This window comes from Abramis brama (genome assembly GCF_963993115.1).
Source record: "Abramis brama genome assembly, chromosome: 23".
Classification (NCBI taxonomy): Eukaryota; Metazoa; Chordata; class Actinopteri; order Cypriniformes; family Leuciscidae; genus Abramis; species Abramis brama.
The window spans coordinates 17,925,884-17,952,491 of record NC_139985.1 but is presented as its reverse complement, the minus strand read 5'-3'; the positions used below and the strand labels follow the sequence as shown (position 1 = coordinate 17,952,491).

The following is a 26,608-nucleotide window of genomic DNA, read 5'->3' as shown; positions in this document are numbered from 1 at the left end:
ACTTTTATTGATGTTGTTGTAGCAGATGGCCCCTTCTTGGGTTGTATGGCAGTTGACAGATGACCAGGTGCCTTTGGAGTCAACAAACACACACTTTTCCTCAGAATCACGGCCATCATCTACAAATCCATCTGGTTTGAATTTTATCCCGGTCCCATCTGACCACTCAAAGGGCCAACCGCTTACCTAGAGAAAGAGCCATTAAAAATGCATAATGATAACAATTGAGTGCAAAAGTTTAAGCTCACAGTTAGTAATTGCTGTCAATTGTTGCTATTATCACAAAAAGTGTGTACATCTTGTTTGGAGAGGCCAATCCACAGTGAAAAGCCATCCCTTTTGGCGATCAGCGCCATGTTGTCGTTAGTCGTTTTGTCACTAATGCTGGCAAGATGGCCTCCATTGCTGCCACACTCTTGCAGTGCCTGATACCAGTCCATTTTCTTTGCCACCCGACGGTAACTTATGCCATCCGGAGTATTAACGTCAACCACGCCCTTCATGAATTCATCTTTGGGATCTGTAAAAGACATTTTCGTAAGTTGACAAACAACAAGCTACATCAAGAATTTTGGCTACTAGGCCATCTACATAGATGTAAACACTACCATTTTTTAAAAGAAATTAATACTTTTATTCAGCAAGGACTGACTTTTAATACCCACCAAATGCTAATAATAATGCTGTTTATTATGCTTATAATGATTAATGCTGTTTATAATGCTTAATGCTGTTCTTTTGAACATTCGATTAATCAATAAAAATCTCCACAAAAATATCACCATGAAATCAAAATCATTGATTGTTGAGTAACAGATGGATTACATGTCAACTGCTCATTTTGCAGTTTAAGCCTAAATAAAAAAAATATTTATGTAAAAATATACTTGTCCAGTTTATAAAGGGTAAAACAAGCTGAAAACTCATTGGTGTTGCTTTACCATTTTCAATCTTGCACACCACAATACTTCGCTGTCTGAAGGCATCGAAAAGATGTTTGTTGTTTATTATTTCCCACTCTCCAATCACGTTGAGGCCAGCCATGAAGGGTTTTGTGATGTTTGGTCTTTCACCATATTTCCAGTTGGAGAACTGCACATTGCTTCCATCAAGCCATTTCAGCTGCTCTTCTAAAACAAAGACATCATACAGGGCAGAAATTAACAGCTACAGTATTTTATACTTTCTTACTCAATCCATCTTTCCCTATAAAGGCTGGCATGACTTTTGGACAGATTTTTGCCCTAGTTAACAGTCTGGAGGAGTCAACGCTAGTTAGCAAAAGTCACTTAGCTAGTCTGCAGAGTCAGAGTTGACAGATTTCATAAAAAAATTGTGTCTTGTATTATAGGCACAAACTCAGATTTTTTAGATTTGGACAATGATTCCATCCAGTCGGAGGAGATTAAACATGTTTGACAATTACCTGAATTTAGAACACATATTATTTTCAATTGACATGCGCCTCCTAGCAAAAAGGCGCATGTTTTTACAGGAGTTTAGAATTACTTGAAGGTCTGAAAGTGTGTGATGCCCAGTTTTTCTCTCTAACCATTTACAAAGACAGCAAATATATCATGTCTAGTGTTTTAAAATCAGTTCAAATTTGTGTATGAAAAATTGTGAATATTTAGTCTGATAATTGGCTATTAAGATAACACAACTGACAAGATTGAACTTTGAGAAGTGATCATCTTACCGGTCATGTTTCTGTTCATTCCCAGCCACACAAATGACACCAAGTTTTTGAACGGCTGCAACTGCTGCCTGATGAAATCATTCTCGGTCTCATCACGAATGGTCAGGATTTCTCCATACCCGGCTAAAACATACAGGCAAGATTACCATAAAACATCATGAAATTCAGGTAATGCTCCATAGAAATCATTAAACATTGGCATTTATGTTCATAATCAGCTTTGACCACAGCTGATAAGTAGCTAGTTGCTGTTTAATACTTTGAAAACACAGCAGTAAAGGAAACATGAACAAGATGTTTTGCAGAATAGGTTATCTAGTATTTTAAGTCCCAGATACGACTAAGCACCACCCGTACCAATAGCCTTGCAGATCTGCTCTTCATTGATGTTGTAGTTGCCCCACCTGGAGGACCCCAGCAGTAACGTGTAGCAGTTCTTCTTAAAGCGGATCCAGTTCTGTCCATTACTTTTGTGGGGACATGTGACAGGATTCACTTCAGGATTGACGGTCTTATCTGTTATGACAAATGCATTTTAAAGCAAAACGTATGTGTGTAAATAATGAAAAGCAGTTGAATATTATTAGATCAGGTTAGGAGTTATCATTTATAAACTGAATTAGCTTTGGAACAAATGATCCTCACTGTGTGGGATGTGGCAGATCACTCCTGAAAGCTCTTCTTCACATTCGGTGGCCTTCCAGAAACCGTCAGTGTCCAGATACACACAGGCCCCTTCAGTGGCTTCAGAGGACCAGCGGTTGAACTCCGTGTGGCTGTGGTCTGTCCAGTGGTAGTGCTCCCCTTCCTTGATTAAAAACAAATATTAATCAAAGATGTTCATGACATTGAACTGTTCCAGCATGTAATAAACTACCGTAAAAAAAAACGTTTGGGGTCCGAAATATTTTCTTTAATTAATACTTTTATTCAGCAAGGATGAATTAAATTGATAATAATAAGAAATGTTTCTTAAGTAACAAATCAGCATATTAGAATGATCGGTCCCACTTTATATTAGGTGTCTTTAACTACAATGGACGTATTGTGTTCATGTTGAATTACAAAACACTTTTGATTCTATTGAGGTGGGATACAGGTAAGGTTATGAACAGGTTTGGTTGTATGGGTAAGTTTAAGCGTGGGTTATGGGGTAAGGGAAGTGTCAACAGTGTAAATATAGAAGAAGTCATTACAGAATTTAAAATTAAAAGTATTTTTATATACAAGTACAATGTAAAAACATGTATTTATTTACACAATAAGTGCATCGTATCAAATTATTAATTGAATTGTACACAGTAGTTAAAAACACTTAATATTAAAGGTACAATATGTAAGATTTTTGTAATAAAATATGCAAAAATCACTTGCACAGTGTGATATATTTCCTGCAGTTGTGTACTTACAATATCCCAAAAGTTCCCAAAGATTTTTAATTTCAGAGAAATTCCAATTTTAAATAATGGCTCGTCACTGGTCATTGTCGCCTGTCAATGACGTAGCCTAATATCCATGTTATCCCTGGTTACTGCTTGTACTGACATAGTAACCATGACAACAGACGTGGACAACTGCGTAACGTCTAGCGGCACGCTCACACTGTTGTAGTTTTGTTCAAACATTATGGACCATGGCAAGCAGACTTTGGGTCAAAAGGAGAACTAAAACTAGGATCAATATCAGCGTGGCGTTTTCGAGATGCTGAGAGCTCCACGTCCGCGACAAACTTCGACTTGACAGAGACGCCGCTCTTGCATGTACTTTATTAGACAGGTGAGCAAATGTACATAAACTAATCAATGTTATATAGCTCAACATGATGAAATGTTAGAATATGATCAGTATGTTATTCTAATGTTGATCTAGCTTACTGCTAGTCTCAAACAGACAAACTAACACACTGAATAACATTATAACTTTCAACACACTCAAATGCAGTTTTGTGTGATAGTGTAGAGCAAGTGAAACAGCGCTGCGTTACCTCACAAGTTTCATTCGTCTAATAAACTGACATGTGTGAGTATTAATTCAGCATTTGCATGTAGTTCAGTAGAATTAAATGTCCTTATTCCTTTTTATCCGTGGGACTCGCGTGTGACGCTGATATCTGTCTCTTATTAGCAATCGCGCCCTGCTTCATACCACAGTCATGTTAAAAACATCCATAAATATTATTATCATCAAGGCGACAAGTTCCATAATTACGCTTATGTGTCATCAACCTACAGCTTTGTTATTGTAAGAGGTTAGCGACCCCTAGCGGCAAAACAAATTACATATTGTAGCTTTAAGTGGGTCCAAATGATTTCTGAAGGATCATGTGACACTGAAGACTGGAGTAATGGATGCTGAAAATTCAGCTTTGCCATCCAATGCAATAAAATTACATCTTAGTTAGTTATTACATCATACATAGTTATTTTAAATTGTAACAATATTACTGTTTACTGCTTTTTCGATCAAATAAATGTAGCCTTGCTGAGCATAAGAGACTTCTTTCAAAAACATTCAAAAATCGTACCGACCCCAAACTTTTGAACGGTAGTGTATGGGAGTGTGTGATTTTCACTCACGTCTTCGCTAAAGAGTCCAATCCAGAGTGGCTGTCCTCTTCGAGAAACTTGCACTGTAAGCACTGCTTGGACATATGCATTCGGTATGCTGGCCAAGTCCATATCGTTGTTCCGGCACAACTGAAGAGCCTCTGACCAAGTTAAATTGTCATGCTGTACCACCCTAAATGTATGATCATGAACTGTGAAGTTATCCTCAGGCTTAGGTTCCTCTGGTTTATCTGGGGAAATAGTCAGTTGGATGTTAATCAGCAGAACGCTATTTCATTTAACATACAGATGACTGAGACGGTCGCTGGTGGCTCATACCTGCATAATGCTGGCAAATGCTGAGATTCTGCCGGTCAGTGCAGGAGGTGTAGTCCCAGGTGCCCATCATGTCAGAATGATCATCATTGTACATGTAGGCACAGAGCTCCAGGGAGTCTTGTTCAAACGTCTGCCAAGCAATTCAAGAGGAAAAGGAGAAAATAAGTCAGATTAGGTGTATCAGGATTACTCTATGGCCTCAAAATGTTTTAAGTAAAATTCTGAATGAAATGTTTGCTTATGATATTAAAAGTAAAGCCAACTGAATACATGATGTGGCGTATGGAGATGAATAAAACTAAATGTGTTCCTTTTCATTTTGCATTAGAGTGACTAGTATATTTCAATTTTTTAGAGCGACACGTATAAGTTTCATTCTTCCAGTAAGCAAATAAAGAGATATTTTGGGGAATGTTCATGATGCTCTTTTCCATACAGTGAAAAGTGAACAGGGACTGAGGCTGTCAAGCTCCTAAAATGCCAAAAATGTTCTTGCATGTCTGTTTTCAAGTTATTGTATGACTTCAGAAGACCATTCAAGTGTGATGGATCAATATTATGTTGCTTTTACAGTACCATTCTAAAGACTAGGGACTTTTTTATGTTTTTGAAATAAGTCAAGGCTGCATTTATTTGATCAAAAATACAGTAAAATAGTAATATTATGAAATATTATTACAATTTAAAATAACCATTTTCTATTGTAATATACACTAAAATGTAATTTATTCCTGTGGTAACAAAGCTGAATTTTTAGCATCATTCCTCCAGTCTTCAGTGTCACATGATCCTTCAGAAATCATTCTAATATGCTGATTTGCTGCTCAAGAAACATTTCTTATTATTATCAATGTTGAAAACAGTTGTGCTTCTTAATAATTTGTGGATACGTAAAAATGCAGAATTCTTTGATGAATATAATTTTTTAACATTTAAAATTTACATCTTTTGTAACATTATAAATGCCTTTACTGTCACTTTTGATCAATATAATGCATCCTTGCTAAAAAAGAAAAAGAAAAAAAAGAATTATTTACTGAGGCTTTAATTTTGGGGTAAACTAACCTTTAAAGAAGAAGCTAGGCTTCCATTGTTCCATTAATCTAAACATATTTCCTGTTTTTATAAAATGAGAAACAAAACTATTCTCTGTATAATCCACCGTGTGCCACAAAGGCTGTACATAGACTGTTGAACCCCCCCACCCCACCCCACCCCCCATTTCTTTGGACCAGATCTTTGTGGTCAAAATTATAATTTACAGTAAGACTTTCAAAGCAGATGGACACTTGCATTGATGAATATGGGTCGTAACTGGCCATGCAGGAGAGGATTGAAGTTCAGATATTCAACTGGCGAGTTATCCACCCACTGAGTGTCATGAGGCTTGAACTTCAGACCAATCCAGACCTTCTGAGGTTGCCCAGGTAACTGCGGTAACATTGTAGTGATGAAGTCTAGATGGAGGCAAGGTGCACATGATGGAAAGTTGTTAAGTGTGTTAAAGATGTGTTTATATTTAAATATGTTCTCGTGGATTTTTAATGCTATATAAAACCAAACAAACCCTGTTCAACTTGGTCAGATACGGTGAGCATCGAGCCTTTCAGTGTTTTGCAGAACTCATTGGCATCATTGAAGTTTTTGAAATAAGAATCAGATAAGAGCCAGTAGCACTGCAATACACATATACAATGATGGCATTAAAAAACACACACATCTTCAAATTTCAAGGGATGTGACTGGCATGTCAGACCTTGTCTTTGAAGTGCTGGGACCTGCCCCCACACGGGGTGCCGGGTGGGTGCGGTTCTGGGGTTCCTTTCTCCGCAGAAGTGACATTCAGGGTCTCGCACACAAAGGGCTGTCTTTCATTACAGCTTCTGGTAAAACCTACAGGGATTAAAGAGGATCATCTGAGTTGCTTCATAAATCATAACTGTTCTTATCTTTTACAATTAAATTTGTCTTTCTTATCCTCAATGCTTTATTGGCTTTTCTTGTACAAAATGGACCTTATAATTATATAATAGTACTAATAAATAACATTTGGGAGGGGTCATTTATAAGTAGTGTGTCTGGAAGAAAAATATTATAAATATTATTTATTTAAATTTATTTAAACTTAATCAAAGTGACTAATACTGGATTCAAGGTAGACATTGACATTTTATTATTTCTTGCTCTTCCTGGGAAATTAACTCATGACCTCTATGCTCTATTGAGCTACAGGAAAATAAATCATTTAAACTATTATTTATACAATTTATTAAAATATTTATACATAAAATGAGAGCATTTAGCCCAGCACACAGCATTGCTTTGGATGATCAGTAAGATCCGTTGGAAAATATACGCAATAAAAGCCGATCAATCAGGTTGTGAACATATCTCTATGCCTTTAGGTTCAGTGTTAAAATGCCAATGCTAAGCGGACCAAGACTAAATGCTTTTTGTTGTTTTTTTGGTCCAGACCAAACAAACCAAGCGAACCAGCACACCCTAAAAATTGTTAATGTTTTCTAAAATTTATACTGATATTTACTCAACTTTTTTCATTGTCAGGGAAAATGTCACCAGGGCAATTAAAAAGGAAAAAAATAATAAATATAAAATAAAATAATAATAATAACTGGCCTGGCCAAGCTAGAAGTGATTTATGGGTCTTATGACATTCACAGAAATGTACCATTGTGCTACAACTAGGGAGGCCATTTGAATGAGTCATGAAACATCTTCAAATGAAAAACATGTCAAGCTGCTCCAAGATCAATTCTGCAAGATGTTGAAATTACTTAAGGGAAAAACAATAAGACTCTCATACTGGGTTCAAAATTGACGGGAGTGATAGAAGGGCATCTGCCCAGGAACGCTGCATGATAGTGGTGGAACCTGCAAGCACACACAATAAAGACCCATATAAAAGACAATAAATGAAAAATAAAATAAAAGGTTCATGCCTGTAATTGTGGTTTAGATAAGGTATGATAAGCCAACTTACATAAAGGGAAGCTGAAAACCAGGATAACGCAGGTCTGCCCACCACCTCACCTCTTTTCCTGCATGCTACAACAGATCATTACAATTAAATTAATTACTGGCTGATATGAACAATCACATATTCACTCATATTAATTCAATCCATTGCCCAACAGATCTCTACTTTCTTGTGTTGTGGAGGATCAAACATTGTACTTTTATGAGTATATGGGTTTTTCAACATTTAAAGCAACACCAAAGCACTTTTCCTTTTTGGTCCCCCTACAGGTTGGAAGCAGAATTGTCCATTACCGCTGTCGCAAATAATTTAGCCTACCACAGGCTACCGTCGCACGCACGCTATTTGTTTATCCAGCACCGGCTTTGGAAATAACGATGTCCACAGACAAGGTAGAGTGTCTTGCATGATTTTATGAAAGTATGATGTATGGCGACATCAGAAATGGCTATTTTTTATATAGGCTCCACCTATCGGCTATAGTAACGCTTGCCGTAAAGCAAGTCAAATTTGTAGTTTCTTATATCTCATTCAAACTACAGATCCGCAACCCGATCTGGCAAACTTGCACAGTGCAGTTATAGCCGATAGAGGGTCGCAAAGCGAATGCAGAAGTGCCGTTCACCGTTACAGGTTGATGAACCACTAAAACGATTTTTTGTTTAATTGTGTTACTACAATACCTCACAAAGGCTTTGTTTTGACATTCTTCTGAAGGTAAAGCTTTAATTAAGGGTTCAGTCCACCCCTGAACTGCCCTGTAATTCAAACGTCTGCCCTCTCTGGTACCGTACCTGAAAAAGATGTTCCTGAAGGTGGCGGGCAGCATTAGGGCTGGCGGGTGTGGCGAGTTTGCTGTTGTTGCTGCTGCAGTACAATACGGCCTCATCAAACGACAGCTTTGGCTCTGTTACAAACCAGAACTCCTGGTCGTCTATAAACACTGATGTGTTATGGTGCCCATCTGTTAGTAGTGAAACAAAATATGTCACTGATTTCCACACACAAAAAAAGACATAATCCACACAAAAAACAAAAACAAAAATGTAGGAATTTGAAATGAATGCTCTACCTGGGTTGTACCACTCTGGAGTTTTAGGTGTTTGACCTAAAGAATTATGCAAACACCATGAAATCACAAAATGCTTTTGTTAAAAACATATTAACACTGTTCCAAACCTGTATGCAGTTACTTTTTTTTCTTAGAACATATAAACTCTGAACGCACTTGTCACACTTTTACAGTATTACAATGAAGGAGACTGAACTTTTCAAACTCATTCAATTGCAAATTAAACTACAAAATTTGCAAAGAAAATATAGAATCTATGTTAGCAGTTTTAACTAAAACTATAATCTACACTTTGCCAGGAAGTGTTGGGTGTTGTTTACCTCGTGGAATCTGACACACCCATTCCAGTTTGGCGTCACAGTGAAATGTGCTGGGATAAAAAGGCCGTGGAGGAACATTATGATACATGAGGAAGAAAAACGGCCTGTGGGTTCCTTTCGAAGACTGAAGATAAAACACAAAAACACAGAATAGTATTAATTATCACAAGCTGTCTTAATTCTTAATGTCTTCTTATTATTATTGGCAGTTTGATAACTCTGATGTGCTTTTGAGTATTTGAATCTTGAATCATTTGAATCATGTTTGATGACAATCCATCGATCTGATTTATCTCCCATCTCTCTCTACTCCCAAATAGAAGGCGGAAGCCATATGTAGGTCATGCTGTGACTATTCTAGGTTTCTGATTATTGATTGGCTGTTGTTTGCCAACGTTGAAAGGCTGTTTTGTGTCAATTACTGCCCCCTCCTCAACATTTACACATCCCAATGAAACTAAAACATCAAACTCATATTCATTAACTATAACCCTGTTTTCATGTCATGTTTGAATTACATAAGTTACATTATAATGTAATTTTAATGAAAAAAGAATAAAATACTACAGTAAAAACCTGTTAACAATAACCATAAATTAGAAAACCTTAAGCACTATTTTAGATTTTACTTTAAAATATTGTTTTTTTGTAAGTAAATGTTTGTGTGATGCATTGGCTTTTACTATATTTTATATAAATAGCTATTTTTCTTATTACTTTTTGTGATCAGTTATGCACATCAGTGTTCAATGTAACATTGTAGGTTGTTTAGATAACATTTATTGCATTATTGGTAACACTTTACAATAAGGTCCCATTAGTTGATGTACAGTAAGTTAACTAACATTAACAATGGGCAATACATTTAATAAAAATACAAGTGTTCATTGTTAGTTCATGCTAGCTGAGGTCTATTAAATAATATCAATATAAAACTTTTGATTTTATTGATGTACAACCCCAATTACAGAAAAGTTTTGTAAGACGGAATAAAATCAAGAATTTGTTAATTCTCTTGAACATTTATTTAACTGACAAGAGTACAAAGAAAAATATTTCAATGTTTTCACAAGCCAAATTAATTGTGTTTTGCAAATATAAACAAATCTTGATTTTGATGGCTGTAAAACACTCCAAAAAAGTTGGGACAGAGGCTAAATAAAAGTGAAAAGACTGCTTACAGAATATCCAAGTTTTGAAACAGTCCACAATTAGCAGGTGAACTGGTAATAGGTGAGAGTATAGTGATTTAAAAGGAACATCCACCAAAAACTCTGTCTTTGCCAGCACAGCTGGGTCATGGCTCACCAATTTGTGCCAAATATCATGAGAGAATTGTCAAACAATTCAAAAAACACATTTCCTCTGTATATGCAAAAATGCAAAGTATTTAGGTCTTTCACCATCTAACATACATAATTCTGTGAAAAGATTCAGGGAATCTAGAGAATCTCAGTCTGTGCAAGGCAGTAAATCTCTGTTGAATGTGTGTGACCTTCGAGTCCTCAGATGGCACTGCATGAGAAACCATCATGTTATGGTGTTAAAAATAGCCACATGGGCTCGGGAGTACTTTCCGTAAGCCGCTGCATCACGAAATGCAACTTGAATCTCTGTTATGCAAGAGAAATCTATAAAATAGGCCTACATCAACTCTATGCAGAGATGCCGGCGAGTTCTCTGGGCCCGAGCTCATCTCAGATGGTCTAAAAGACAGTGGAAATCTGTGCTGTGGTCAGATGAGTCCACGTTTTTAGCTTGTTTTGGGGAAAAACGGACATGATTTCTCAGTCCCAAATACTAAAGGGACCAACCAGACTTTCATCAGCGACAGGTGCAAAAGCAAACATCTGTCATGGTATGGGGGTGCATCAGTGCAAACGGTATGGGTGACTTGCTTATGTGTGACATTGAGATGTATTGGGATTGTACAGTGACATATACTGCCATCGAGATGACTTGGGATGACTTTCATGGGAAGCAAAACAATGCCAATTGCAACAATTAGTATCCTCAATTCCCAAACATTTAAATAGTGTAATTAAAAGGAAAGGTGATGTGACACAGTAGGTGATGCGTGTTGCGGCCATCAAAATAAAAAAAAATTGATATTTACAAAATACACTGAAGTTGGTCTGTGATTTGTTCATTCTCTCTAACCTTTTTTACCTGACAAAAGTACAAAGAAAAGATTTTCAAAGTTTTCACTGAATCTTGATTTTATCGCATTTTACAAAATGTCCCAACGTTTTCTGGAAATGGGGTTGTATTAGTAAATTTTGAAAATGAAACTAACCTTGCCTATGATTAATAAATTCTTCAGAAGAATTTTTCATTGTGAGTTCATGTTAACTAATGCAGTTAACTAATATGTTAACTAATGAAACCTTATTGTCTTACTTATTGTCAAATAAAATTAAACCTATCATATTTTATTTATTAAGAGATTGTAGTATATAGTACAGCCACCCAAATAGCTCTAATGGTCAATTAAGTAAAGATTGTAATTATGTATTTTATTAGTATGGAAATTATGAGGCCAAAATAGCCTTTCTTGTGTAGTTTTTTTTAATTGTTTTAGCTAATATTGCATTATAATGCAGTATTATGATGTTATGAGAGGTCATGCAATGCTAGGGTAATGTTTCGGGGTTTTTGTTTACCACACCTTAAAGGCAACACAATCCCTGTTATAGGCATCATCTTCGTTGAACTCGTCAGGAAAGATCATCATGGAGACCTGTTACCAAGACACAAATTACAACACCTACACATTTCACACATTAGCTTTAGTACACAAACTAATAAAGAAGCAAATGATGGCTCTGATCACAACTTAATTATGTCTTTATTTCGTTCTGGAAACATCACATGTCAGTGACTCACCGGACGCCCATCACTCCACTCCCAGTTGTTATTGTTATTTGGGTTTCGACGATTTAGTCCCACCCAAAAAAAACGATTATCACTGTAAAGGGAAACAAAGAGTACAAATAAAAATCAATACATTTCAGAGTTATAGGGAAAAAAACTGTGCGATCTGTACCTGATAGAGTCTCTCAGGATGAAATGTAACGCTTGCATATCTTTCATCTCAGCGAGGCTGGGCAGATGACCTCCCAGCGCCTCACAGAAACGCTCCGCCTCTTCCCACGAGCGCTTCCGGCTCAAACGCTCCTCGTGAAACACCTGCAGAAACGGAAAACACATTCAAAAAGATGTCAGTTAGATCTAACGACAAAACGTCTTCATTGTCTTGATGAATACCACCTCAACACACCTTGTAACAGTAGTTTAGGCCTTCTCTTGAGACCCATCCTGGTGCGCAGGAAGCATTGGGGTTGGGCACAATTGGATCTGGGGTGGGTTGGACCATGGATTTTATGGGTTTCTTACAGATATTACCAGCTTTGAAATGAGAGCAGTTTTTAACAGCCCACTGGCCCAAAGGATTCCCAGTAGACATCACCACACAGCCACCGGCGAAAGCTGGAACACATATTCACATTCAAACTCAATGCAAAATCTTTTGAATTATTTAATTTATGATATTTAAAAAGTTAGGATATTGTGTTCCCCAAAAATATATATTGATTATTAGGGCAAAATTTCATGAATTTTCAAAGTTGGAAACTTTCCATGGGAATTAACGGGAATATATGGGAATTAATGGGAATAAACTGAAAATTTGTAAAATTAAAAGGTTAACACGGAACTTAAAGGGGACCTATTATGCAAAATTCACTTTTATAAGGTGTTTGAACACAGATGTGCGTCCAAAGTGTGTGTAAACAACCAGTCTATAATGGTAAAAATCCACCCAATACTTTTTTATAATCCCCGTATATCATTATCAATCTCTCAGAACAAGCCGTTTCAAATTTCCCCCTACTCTTTAGTAAGATTAGGGAAACCCCGCCCACAACTGATGACGATCCCTGAGTGAGAAGCAGCAGTCCGACATTATAAACGTAAACAAAACAATACCTGTCCTGCTCTATCTCTATGCAGCATATATTTTCTGTCTTAATACAGTTCACACACAAGCATCTATACAACAGTTTATATATTAACATGACGGTACAGGCTAGTCGATGAGATGAATCAACGTAACTCCACAAAAACTAAGTTACTTAAATCATTCAGAAACGTCCATGTACAGTCTAAAAGTTGCAACCTCTTCCTGAGTCTCTCCATTTGTGTCTGACTCCGGTTCAAACAAGTAAGGCTGCACTCGTTACTGGGTATTATTAACATTTTTCCTGAGAGAAATTCGGCTGTTATGTTGTTCCAGTATCCGAAGCTCGTGTAAAAAATCGTCAGTCTTCTGAACGGAGGCGGAGCAGCAGCTCATTTGCATTTAAAGGGACACACACAAAAAACTGAGCGTTTTCCCTTCACACCCAAAAAGGGGCAACTTTGACAAGCTATAATAAAAAATCTGGGTGGTATTTTGAGCTGAAACTTCACATACACATTCCGAGGACATCAGAGATTTATATTACATCATGTGAAAATGGGCATAATAGGTCACATATAAAAGTAGTTGAAAAAAAAAAAACATCTTGCAGCATAATCTTGGTTAAAACAACCAGGTTTAATGCAAATTATGTCGAATTTCTACCCTGTGCATTCCTCAATCACATGCATACAGCACACTACTTACTGCAGGGCTATTGAGGATTGAGAGGAAAAATTTAGAAACTAGAAGCTTGAGAGAATATATGTTTATATTATTTTTATTTTATTTTAAAGGTCTACTCACAAATAAATTTTCATTTTAAGTTTTAATTTTAATTAAAGTCAAAAATGTATTTTTTTTTATTTGCTTATGGCCAAACAAAATGTTTATATTTATGTTTGTATATGATACAGTTTGTATAAATTACCCCCAAATTTCCAATTAATTCCTTTAAATTCTTGTTAAGTATCCAACTTAATTTCCAAGATTCCTCAGCTTAAAGGGTTAGTTCACCCAAAAATGAAAATTCTGTCATCATTTCCTCACCCTCATGTCGTTCCAAACCCATTAGACTTTCGTTCATCTTTTGATGAAATCTGAGATTTCTATCCCTCCACTGACAGCTACGCAACTGACACTTTGACGCTTCAAAAAGTTCATAAAGAGATCGTAAAACTAATCCATATGAATGAGCGGTTTAATCCAAATTTTCTGAAGCGAGTCGATTGCTTTATATGAACAGATTGAATTTAGGCTTTTATTCACATACAAACCTTGATCAGCGAACATAAACAGAAGCTCAACTAAACCTAATTGACGTGCGAGAACAAATCTCGTGCTGAAGTTCAAACTAATGCGTAACACGAGAATGAACCTCATTGGTTCTCGCACGTCAAACGAACATGCTTGAGCTTCCGTTTACCACAACTGATGTGTGAGTTGATGAATGTTAATGAGAATAAAAGCCTAAATCTGTTTATCATATAAAGCGATCGTGTCTCTTCAGAAAATTTGGACTAAACCGCTCATTCATATGGATTAGTTTTACGATCTCTTTATGAACTTTTTGAAGCGTCAAAGTGTCAGTTGCGTAGACTGTGTTAATAGAGGGACAGAAATCTCTCAGATTTCATCAAAAAGATCTTCATTTGTGTTCCGAAGATGAACGAAGGTCTTACGGGTTTGGAATGAAATGAGGCAGGGTGAGTAAATGTTGACAGAGTTTACTAACTCTTTAACCTCCTTCCGCAAATTTACCCATTTGCAACTCTATATATACCCCAGTGAAAAATAAGATGTACAGTAGGGCTGTCAACGATAACACGTTAATGGATGCATTTATTAATGCCTGCATGCACATTGTATTTATGCACAGACACATTTCACTAAATTCACATTGTTTCCACACATTTCAGGATAATGTTTTGATCTGTCATGTGTATTTTGCTGTGGTTAGTAATTCTGAATGGATCCGTGTACTGTAATAGTTATACGTCAAGGCTATTGGTTTAGGTTTTGTTTTTCGGCATCTCTGTGTGTTCGGTTATTTGACTTGTCTAAAATGTGAACAAGCTCTTTGTTGTTGCACTGTACACATACTATACAAAGTGAATTATTTTTTAATAGGTGCTTCAGTGTGCATACATTTATGAATTATAAGGACTGGTTGTTTGGTGTCCTTTTAGAGTCTCAAAGTGTCCTTTTTTGGAAAGACACCTAAATTTACCTTGAGAAAAGCTTGCAGAAAATACAGTTTTGTGAGAGTCACCCTTCAATCTGCTGGTTTACTTTGCTGGATATATAGCAATTGATGACATAATTAACATGTTAAATAAGATAAATGGTGTATGCTTAATTTCACGATAAGTGTGCGATTAATCGCGAGTAAAAAAATATCCAATGATAGCCCTAATGCACAGTAATAAGATACTACAAAAGCTGAAAAAATGTATTAGGATATTGAACAGCCACAGCCAAATCCATAATATGCATTACCTGGTTCTAGCCATTTCCAATTGGTGTAGGTGACCCCATCTGCTCTCCCATCCTGACTGATCCACTGGTACTCCCTGGACCCTTTAGTGTCCTGAAGCCCCGTCCAGAAATACGAAACCCCAGAGCCGATATGCTCTTTCAGAAGACTGTTAATGAAGGCCTGTTCAAATCTAGATAGAGGATTATACATCTTCATGTTACTAGAAAATTAGAAAAATAAGCATGAGTTCTCCTATTATGTAATCAAAGTTTCACTATTATTAGTGATCATACTTGGGGGTTAGAGATTTGAACAAAAGTGTTAATCAGTCATATCTAGAGACCAGAATATGATTTTTCTTTCACTTAGAGAAGAAAGCAACTATCTAGCAACAAGAACCTCTAGAACATACACACGATTAATCGTGATTAATCGCATCTAAGATAAAAGTTTGTAAATTATATATATATATATATATATATATATATATATATATATATATATATATATATATATATATATATATATATAAATCGCGATTAATCGATTTGACAGCCCTACAAATTACTGAACTGTTACCTGTTATTAATGGAGATGTGGCAGCTGTTTTTGAAGAGCATAGCCTCAGTGTCTACTTTATAGCAAGCATTACCATGTCTCTTCCAGTTCTAGAGAGTAGAATAAAAAAACAACAGATGTCTGCTTATACAGTATATCTAAATCAGATTCACATGTGGAATCTAAATGGATGGCAATAACAACAACATGAATCACAAACATGATTGATGTATTTCCCCTGGAGTTACAGAGAATTGTTCAATAGTGGCCCTCTCTGTCATGTGTCAGTCAGTAATGGTCACTCACCCCGTCTGGAGGGCAGCCTTCCTCTGGGGCGGTCTCGTTCACAACCCCCTTTACCTTACACATGTAAGCCTTTGGCTTTTCACAGTCAGACACAGACCATGTGTGATGCTGCAAACATGCATAGAGAAATCAGAGAACAGTGCTCTTGTTCATGTGATACTGCTTAATTAAAATCTGACTGGATGAAACACACACACACCTCTCCTGCATAGGACACGCAGTTGATGGTATTTGGTAGAAGTGGTGGAGGTTGAGCTCTGGCCCAGTATGTGAAAGACACTGGTACTTCATCGATCCATTCGAAGACTGAGGTGCTTCCATTACCCAAAAGACCAATCCATACATCGGTCTTCAGATCTGTCACACAGTTTATAATGCAAATTGGACAGATATAACACGAAACAAAAAACGTTATATATTTTCTCAGAACATGTTGTTGATGCCTGTGTGTAGTGAGACGTGTTTACCTGCGTGAAAGTTTGTGTGTAGCATTTCTATTTCCTCTAAACTGTGCATGCTGGCAAGATGAGAATTCTCCATCTTACACATGTCCTGAGCTTCATGCTGGGACAGTCTTGACTCTGTTGCACTGTGGAGTTTATAACAGAATCCTTTCCACCCAATCCAACCATCTTTACACATCGTTGGCTTATAGACCTCCCTGACTGCTGAAACGAGAGGAAGGGAGACTGTGCAGAGAAAGAGAGAACGAAAAGAAGGAAACCAGTACGTGAGAACAGTCTCTGACCTGTACTCGCATTGTTATTGTTATTCTTCATGCAGATGAACGGAAGCCGATTTTCACACGTCTCTGCGCCAAAATGCAGCGGCTCCTTCAGAACCCCACAGTCCTCGTCCGACAAAAGTGATCTTATTGGGATCCCTATGCCAAATGACAAACAAAAATTTAACACTTCAAGCAAACATAAAATATATATATATATATATTTTTTTTTTATGGAGAAAAAGTACTATTTAGTATTATGCCTAAATTTAATATCCCAAAACATTTTTTTTTTAATTAAGTGTCAATGACGTTTTATTTATTTATTTATTTATTTAGCAGGGGGCAGTGCACATTAATAAACAATACTGTAAATGCGCCAGAATTAGCCAAATATATAATCAATTATTATACTTTACAATATCATAAATGCATAAATTATATCATAAATGCAATTTTTTCTGAATTATTATTTTCATCCAAAAATCAATTTAAATGCAATTCATTCATACAATGCCTTAAATACACCACTTCTATAATAGTTATGATGTTTCAATTAAAATGTATTTTAATATTTTCTTAAATTAAATTATCTTAAAAGTCTCTTTAATTATCTGATCTTTTTATGACAGGGTAAAGTTAGTTCAGGATGTAAAATATCACATGGTGCAATTCTCCAAAAAACAATAGTATTTATGAAAAAATTATTCATGATATCCATAAAAACAAACCTTTATCTTTTAGACGTGTATGTATTCAAGTTTTTATTTTACAAGATAGCCATAGCATATGATATTTTTTGTCAATAAATTTAAAAGTAAAAGTTTTTCAAAACCATAGAATTCTTTTTAGAATTTTTTAAATCTGAAAGAATAATGCTTATGCTTGCATATAATAATATAACAATACAAGTCTAAAAAGGTCTAAACTCCATTGAGAACTGAAATGACAATTTGGTGTCTATCATTTTATTGTTGATATAGTAAAAATATATATAGAGAGCTTAATTAGTTTTTAAAAATGAATGAATTAATCAGTAAAGTGACAATTAACATAAAATAAAGCAACTATTAACAATCTAGTTTTCTAGATTAAGACTGCATTATTGCAGTTACATCTCCAAAAATGTATGCAAACAACTGGCATAAAAAGTGTTTATAGACACAGTTCATTACATTGACAACACACACATGGGGCGAGGAGAGACAGAACGCCCACATCACAGTTGACCTTCAGTCAGAGACAATGCTGTCATCACTGTCCTCAGAGACAGAGACCGATTCTGCCTGTGTTTACTGCATAAAGACGCCATTCAACTCATTAGTTTGTTATTCAGCAAAACAAATCTCATTGTATGCCCATACACACACTGCCACATTAACACTGATAGAAGTGTCATTGTCAGTGTGAACGGCAGACTCGTGTTAAGATAAGATGGAGAATAGATCCACCGTGATCTGCTAAACCTAAATCACTGTGAAACTGAATAACAGACACACTGTAAATGTAATGCAGATGTACTGTAGGACGGTGGCACAGCAGGTTATAAAAGGGAAATCCTTGTTCTTTCAAAAGAAAAATGTTAGATGTACTACACTGTACGTCAGACATTTCACTTCTCCTAGAAGTTTGCCAGAATAACACAGGGGTTGAGTAAATGATGACATCCTTTTATTTTTTGGTTGATATATATCTCTTTAAAACATAGAATAAAAAGCAGTGATTTACAATAATATTAATTATATACTGTGTGCTTGAAATCACCTGTTTCCCAAGGGCAATAAGATAAAGCTGATCCGTCTGACCACTGCCAACCCTGCATCCAGTCCAGATGGTTCAAGCCAATCCACAGCTTGCTTGGCAAGTCTTTCCGATCTTTAACTGCAGGGAAAGAGATAGAGAATGAACAATAAATAAAGTATGGATACAAACTTTGAGATTAGTGTTTTGCATCACCAAATGGAATTGCAAAACTAACTAGTTTGTCAAGACAAACTTTGTTGACTTGAGAAAGCCTGACCAGAAAGTTTGAATTTGTTGCTAGGATGTTATGGGTGGTTGCTAGGGTGTTGCTATGAAGATGCTAGGGTAATCTAGGTGATTACCCTAGAATAAAATATTCCAGGTGGTTGCTAGGGTGTTGCTAGCTAGTTACTAGGGTGTTCTATTTGGCTGCTATACTGTTGATAGGGTGTTCTGATTGGTTGCTAGGGTGTTGCTATGGGGCTACTAGGGTTTTATAGGTGGTTGCTACAGTGTTGCTATGGTTTCTGGATGGTTTCCATGCAGTTGCTTGGGTGTTCTGGGTGGTTGTACTATATAAAGTAATGTACTATAAATATATTTAACAGAATACTATAGCTGCAGATTGGAGGTTCAGAGATAGAGCTGGGTAAAAAACATGAAAGCAAGTGAAAATGAGATTTGAGTCTTACAGAACTCAAGCTCTTGAGGGCTAGACACACTGAGCAGATCACCATCTTGACTCCGACAGGCATCCCGCGCCTCGTGCCAGGACACCACCGCTGTGGACACCACCTGATAGCAGCGTTCTTTCACTGGGCCTTCTTCCCATAAAGTAGAACATCCTTCCACTAAATAAAAGAAAACAGGTGGGGGGTTAGTTCAAATTCTTTCACTGTACAGACCTCCATCTGTCTGTCTCACATATGTGATTCTTTCATCTGTCTCTGACTTTTGAAGCGTTGGACAACTCTGCAATCTTTTTCCATATTTTTTTCAGAAATTATTGGAAGCCATAATAAAGGAATGTGCAACAAACATGAGTTATAGTTAAAGTGGCTTTGCAAGAACAGAACAGTGCAAGTCAATGTCTTTTCCCTGCTGAAAACTGCAGCTTAAACCAGCATGAGTTCACTTAAAACCACATTAAGTAGGTCAGCATAGTGTTTGTGGGAAACAGTTACCCAAGTTAGTTCATTTATGTTAATGTATTTGTTTGTTTATCTCCACACATTGGTTGGAGTTTGGCTAAGAAATTAATAAATGAAAAACAGCTTCCAATTACAAAAAGTGTATCCCTTTATTATACCAATGTTTACATCAGTTGTAATTGCGTTGGAATTAATAAACAAAAGTATCCAATAGTCAGTAGTTTAATGTCACATTGTTTTGTAAAATGAGTCACGTTTAATGCGATTTCTCTCTGGAAAACACCCAGAAGCTGTGGTGGATGTAAACTTTACCGTATTTCAGACAAGTTCCCCACTTCTTATCTAGATCATAGTTTGCTGTAGTAGAGCACCAGTCCAGCGTTCTGTCGCCAGTGCCAGGCAGGCAGCTGTGGTGCCAGGTCCCATTGTAGAGAAAGGGGAACTCACAGGGTGCCCCGTTAGAATTCCCCCCGCTTGTGTGCATTCCTGAGAAACAGAGGAACAGGAATTTATACTGTTTGTGGGTTTATGTAGTTATGCTTCGCTCAACAAATTGTCCCCAGAAGTCAGCTTAATCTGACAAAATGTCCCCTCGGTCGCATCCTTAAAAGGATAAATGACTCATACAAATAAAGGAAATGTTCCTCAGGGTAGAAACATTGGGTAAATTTAGTTTTAGAGTGAAGCAAACAGACTACGGCTGAAAAAGTACAGTAAAGACCACGACTGCACAAAAATATATAACAGAATTAATATATAACATCCATGCAGTCAGTGAGTAACAAGTTAAAAGCATCCAAAATACAGAACATTTTTAATTGTTTAAAAATCTAGTTTGAGTTTTTATTTTATTTTATAAAAAGTATAAAATTAAAATAATATATTGTTTTTTAAAAATTAAAGTAAAATTAACTTTTATAAAAAGTAATAATAATAATAATAATAATAATAATGACAACTATATATATATATATATATATATATATATATATATATATATATATATATATATATATATATATATATATATATATTAATTTATATAATTATTTTATTAATTTACTACTTTAATTTTATATAAAAATTTAAATATATAAATTTATATATTATATAAATTAAAATAAACCCACCATTAAAAAATTAGGATCCGTAAGATTTTTGTTTTAAGAAATTAACCAAAATTGATCAAAAGTGACAGTAAAGATGTTATAATGTTAGATAAGATTTGTTTCAAATAAATGCTGAAATCCTGAAAATGAAAATTCCACAAAAATATTAAGCAGCTGTGTAACACTGATAATAATAACAAATGTTTCTTAAGCACTAAATCACCATATTAGAATGATTTCTGAAGGATCATGTGACATTGAAGACCATCACAGAAATAGATACATTTTAAATTGTAATATTTACAATATTACTGTTTTTTTATATATTTATTATCAAATAAATGCAGCCTTGGTGAGCATTAAGAGACTTAAATTGCAGTGAAAAAAACTTTTGAAAGTTAGTGCATATTTTATGTAAAAACAAGAACTCATTTAAAAGATAAAAATAGAAACGTCTTCAGCCGACCTAACAACCACATTCTGCAGCTGTGACACCAAATTCTCAAACATTTTTGTTTCAAAATGCTTACTATCTGAGAATATGCAGATTCGCTGGGCACAGAGCAACAAAAGTTAGTCAAAAGAAAAACAGAAAGTAAATTCAGACGAGTCGTTAACTTGTATACAGCCAGATATTAAGCAATCAAGCAGGTGGAGTTTCCCGTAAAACTCCATTCCTGTATTGCTAGTCACATGACTCAACGCTGGTTAAACCAGTAAGCAAACATCCAGAGCAAAACCTAAAACTATTCTTGCACGGCAGAGCAACGGAAAGCAGATGAACTGGATGATCTGAACAACAGTTAAACCACAGCAGCCCCCACCCACAAACGCAGAATTGTCTCTAAATGTACCTACTGTATCTATCAATGTCGCAACAGGAAATCCCCTGTAATAAAATAAAATGATTTAAAAAAAAGTATAGTCTTACTCATTGTGTCAACCTCATTCCGTAAACACGACTTAAATAAATAACCGTGTGGCCTCATTTCAATAAGTTGTGGCGTCAGCCAATCAGATTAGTGCAAGATCATCAAGATCAAGTGCTTTTGTGCATCATTTAGCAGACACCTTTATCTAAAGTGATTTATAAGGTCAATCACCCTGGACAACCTTTTTCAAAGGCACAATGGTTCATGCATCACCTTTTCTGGGCTTTGAACCTACAACCATTCAGCTACCAGTTCAGAGCATGACCCATTACAGACTACAGTATTTTACTGTTTTTGAAATAGCCTAAGTCTCTAATGCTCACCAATGCAAGATTTATTTGATCAGGAATCAGTGACACTGTGAAATATTATAAAATTTTAAATAACTATTTTCTATTTAAATATATTATAAAATATAATTTATTCCTGTGAGGGCAAAGCTGAATTCTCAGCATCATTTCTCCAGTTTTTAGTGTCACATGATCCAATATGCAGATTCAATTTTTATCTTCTTCTATTCATCGAAGAATCCTGAAAAAATGCATCACGTTTTCCAGCAGCAAAAACAACATTTTCAACATTGATAATAAGAACCATTATTAGTTATTTAGCACCATTAATAATTCATAAAAACGGAGCACTTAATCCGCATATTAGAACAATTTCTGAAGGATCATGTGACACTGAAGACTGGAGTGATGCTGAAAATTCAGCTTTGCCATCACAGGAATTAATTATATATTAAAATATATTGAAATAGTTCAATTTCACAATATTACTGTATTTTTGATTTTAAAAAAATCAGCCTCGATGAGCATAAGAGACTTTTTTCAAAAACTACTGACATGTAGTGTAGGTATATAAAGAAGCGGTAGTGTCATACTTCGATACGCCAGCTGACAGATGTTATCCGAGCTCCCTCCTCTTTTCCAAGTGTCCTGTCCGTCCCTCTTGGCGGCGACGGAGTCGTCAGGCCCGGCGCTGAGTTTCATTTGGTATTCTGTGTAGATGACGTCCTCATAGCACTTCCACCGCAGAATCTCCGTGGAGTCGCAGCTGGACAGGGTCACGGTTTTGGAGCGCACCTCCAGACCCAGACACTTAGACGATTCCACGTGGAACAGCCTGTGGGCCGAACCCCACTTCCACGACGCGGCCGGGACTAACGAACAATTTCCCAACTTCAAGGCTTCATTCTGGACCAGGAGGCATTTCCCATTCTCATTGTGCTGGATAGTAAACGTGTCATCTCCTGCGGAAATAAAACAGTTAGTCATTTGATGATTATCTGAGAGAAGATGACAGTGGAGAGAAATCGACTCTGAAATCTAATGTGCAAAAACCAAACACTGTATCATGGCTCATAACCACTATGTGCTTTTAATAAGTTTTAGCTAAATCAGCAAAGATAATTAAGATCCAAGTGTCCTTAGATGCCCTTTTTACAGACGCCATAGAGAAGTTGTGGTGAATACGTGAGGAAAGCACATTTTTAACCCTTAAATGCATGAATGTTTTGCCAATCATTATTATATGTTCGGGTCTTAAGCAACCCGGATCTATATTTGACACGGATGGATCTCTACCTGTACCGATAATATAAAACTCTCCTAATATTAGAGTAACAATAACAGAAGAATAAAATAAGGCATATTTTGTTAACTTTTGGAGCTTGGAAGGGTTTAGTTTGAGCAGATGTTTTACACCATCATCACTGTCCTTGTCAGAGCTCATTTCCCAGTACATTCGGCATCTGGCTTATATTCGAGATCTCAAACATATTCTCAAAACTATCATTTTTAACTTCTTCAAAACCAATATTTTGATCGCTGACTGCTTCCTCACCATATTCACTATCAAGTGACAGTGACACTAATATTTGTAATTCAGTAGTATTGCTCTGCAGTAAATCGCTGAGCCATTTCAAGTTTTGCTGATGATACTTCCTATTCTTTTGTTTTCTGCCTGAAAAGGCTTTATCTTTGAAAGTAAAGGTGATTTGCAACTATTCACTCATCAAAGATTAAATTATTGTTGTGCAGAAAAAAATATACCTCGGGTCGTTAGCGACCCTATATAATTTTTTACAAAAAATGAATTAAAAAACACATTATAATTATTATTTTTTCTTGTTGTATTGTTTATAATTAATTGATTGAGGAATACTAAGAAGGTTGATGTCTAACTTTAAAAATGAATGAGAAGAAGGATAGTGAATGACGTCCCGGGCCACCAAAGACCCGAGGTATGCGTTTATGGGTTAATCAAGACATATCTATTTGTATAGAAGTGCAGAATGTCTAGAGTCGGTTGCAATCTTTGTTTATACAGCAGTGTGTTATTGTTGAAGCAGCCTTGGAGCGCATTTAAATAAACACTGGGTTATTAATTGGTATTTCTCTCTTGCCAAAGTTAAGTTATTTTCCACAACATCTGATAAAGTGTCATGGTTGTGTCATAATGGTGTCTGCACTCTGCTTTGCACTTGGCTGTTTGGAACAACAGGCAAGAAAACAAAGGGCTTTTGAGTCATGGAGTGCTCTGTTGAGGGTGTCGCGTCACTGCAGGCCCAACCAAACAAACACTACATCGACCGTTCTCTGAAGAACACGGCTGCAAATCTTTGTTTGTTTGTTTATTTAACCAGTTTATTTACATATTTAAACAACATGCAAAAGCATGTGTGTGAACATGCTAGAAATGAATAATATATTCGGTAACACTTTAGGTTTCATTTGTTAACATTATCTGATAACTAACATGAACTAACAATGAGCAATACATTTGTTACAGTATTTATAAATCTTTGTTAATATTAGTTAATAAAAATACAATCATTCATTGTTTGTTCATGTTAGTTCACAGAGCATTAATTGTTAACAAAAACAACATTTGATTTCCATAATGTATTAGTAAATGCTGAAATTAACATTAACGAAGATTAATAAATGTTTTGTTCATTCTTAGTTCATGTTAACTAAAGTAGTTAGTTAACTAATAAAACATTATTGTAAAGCGTTACCATATATTCAATATATAAGTACGTATTTTAATATGTTAACATAATCTTATTCTCAATTCTTATATTACATAATACAATTTATATTTTATTTAATAATACATACAAATTATTATAGTTATATAATTAACTTGAATAAACTATGAAAATGTTAATAAAATATAATATAAATAAATGCGTATTGATATATACTGTCCTAATCATATTTGATTGTTGATATTTATTATAATACTATAAACTTTTTTAATTATAAGTTTGAATTATGTCTATGAACATACTATAAATAATATAGTAAATCCTTAAAATACAAGGCAAACCTGAAGGCTCGAAGGAAAACAGTTTAAAGGCTTAAGGCCATACAAGTGTCATGGAAGTTAAAACGGTTCTTTGTTTCACTTCCTCCCCCCACTAACTCTAATAAATATTTTATAAATATATAAATATAGTTATTCAATATATCAATACAATTTGATGTTTATATACATATTGTATTTCAAATATGTAATTAATTAGAATGTTTAATCAATTATATTTATAAATACATACAGGCCTACATATAGGGTATAATGACAAGTATATATAGATATAGCGGACTTCATCAAGTGGACTTCATCATTTGAAGGCTTTCTCTCTCACACACACACACCTAACAGAAATATGAGGAGGTGTTTTGCAGAAGGCTGATATGAGCCGTGATCGCCATGAGGCAATGAAGTGGCAATATGTCAGTGCTGTTAAAAAACTGTGTATTGATTTCCAAAAATTGGTCATGACCCTCTAAACAGGCAGCATGTGACAGACACACCAGACCCACGAACTCACACATGCAAACTGAATTAACAAATGGCCCACTTATGAGTGTATTAAATACTTCAGAACGCATAAATTATATAACCAACTGAAACAACCTGCTTAACTCCCTCGAGGTAACAGCACCTTCACCGTCAGACAGGCGGGGCTTCGTTAATTTTAGGCTTTTCATGTTTTAAATTTCAAAATGGTTAAATAATAATTGTATCAATAGCAGTGAGTATGATATTACAGAGAGGATGTATATCATACAGAACAGAAAGGCAGACTTACCGCTGTTTACAGCTGATGCGTAACTTGGAGCTACGTTTTCTCCTGAAAGTAGCAATATAATAGTGTAAAACAACTTGTGTGTGCTCCAATCCATGATGAGAAATGTAAACAACCCCTCCTGACTGCAGTCACACGTTTCTCCAGACTACATATGCTTGGAAAGGCCGGGTTTGTGCTCTCACGCTTTAAGCGGCAGAAAATCCCCCTTGATGATGTCGCCTCGACACTCCTGAAACATTTTCTGTTTCTGTTTATTGCGAACCAAACGGGCCGCTGTGGTGTGTGTCAGCTGTCAAGCAGACTACGTCATGGTGCAAACGCCACGCCCAAATATAAAGTGCTGCTGCTTCTGCTTATTGATCGATCGTGCTTCGTGTGTCTCATCAACCTCTTTGAATATAGCAACATTGATTATTAAAGCTGTTTTTTGTAGCTTGGAGGGTCAAAAAAGGTTTAAAATAATTAATAGTCGTGTATTTGACTATTTAATCAGCAGTTTTAATATTCAATATAAACATTCAGTTTTAAATATTATGATAATTACAATAGTGTGTGTGTGAGTGAGTGTGTGT

General features: G+C 35.7%; 1 protein-coding gene across 2 annotated transcripts in view; it reads right to left on the bottom strand.

Moving 5' to 3' along the window:
* ly75 (lymphocyte antigen 75) overlaps positions 1-26,320 on the bottom strand; it is a 29,640-nt gene extending 3,320 nt beyond the window's left edge. The window contains exons 1-31 of one of the 2 annotated variants that reach the window (XM_084100742.1): positions 26,037-26,320; positions 22,818-23,186; positions 20,206-20,379; positions 19,435-19,593; positions 18,764-18,880; positions 17,024-17,158; positions 16,743-16,943; positions 16,475-16,632; positions 16,276-16,383; positions 15,991-16,079; positions 15,432-15,601; positions 12,255-12,463; positions 12,021-12,163; positions 11,861-11,942; positions 11,643-11,714; positions 8,975-9,098; positions 8,655-8,690; positions 8,377-8,546; positions 7,586-7,650; positions 7,409-7,476; positions 6,341-6,477; positions 6,152-6,260; positions 5,878-6,041; positions 4,585-4,714; positions 4,276-4,496; positions 2,345-2,507; positions 2,057-2,215; positions 1,700-1,822; positions 942-1,130; positions 297-520; positions 3-186 (exon numbers count right to left, since the gene is read on the bottom strand). In XM_084100742.1, the coding sequence (XP_083956868.1) occupies positions 3-186; positions 297-520; positions 942-1,130; positions 1,700-1,822; positions 2,057-2,215; positions 2,345-2,507; positions 4,276-4,496; positions 4,585-4,714; positions 5,878-6,041; positions 6,152-6,260; positions 6,341-6,477; positions 7,409-7,476; positions 7,586-7,650; positions 8,377-8,546; positions 8,655-8,690; positions 8,975-9,098; positions 11,643-11,714; positions 11,861-11,942; positions 12,021-12,163; positions 12,255-12,463; positions 15,432-15,601; positions 15,991-16,079; positions 16,276-16,383; positions 16,475-16,632; positions 16,743-16,943; positions 17,024-17,158; positions 18,764-18,880; positions 19,435-19,593; positions 20,206-20,379; positions 22,818-23,186; positions 26,037-26,130 (4,546 nt within the window). In that variant the 5' untranslated portion in view covers positions 26,131-26,320. The remainder of the gene's footprint in view (positions 1-2; positions 187-296; positions 521-941; positions 1,131-1,699; positions 1,823-2,056; positions 2,216-2,344; positions 2,508-4,275; positions 4,497-4,584; positions 4,715-5,877; positions 6,042-6,151; positions 6,261-6,340; positions 6,478-7,408; positions 7,477-7,585; positions 7,651-8,376; positions 8,547-8,654; positions 8,691-8,974; positions 9,099-11,642; positions 11,715-11,860; positions 11,943-12,020; positions 12,164-12,254; positions 12,464-15,431; positions 15,602-15,990; positions 16,080-16,275; positions 16,384-16,474; positions 16,633-16,742; positions 16,944-17,023; positions 17,159-18,763; positions 18,881-19,434; positions 19,594-20,205; positions 20,380-22,817; positions 23,187-26,036) is intronic. The other variant, XM_084100743.1, reaches the window with a different exon arrangement.
* Positions 26,321-26,608: the final 288 nt, after the last annotated feature.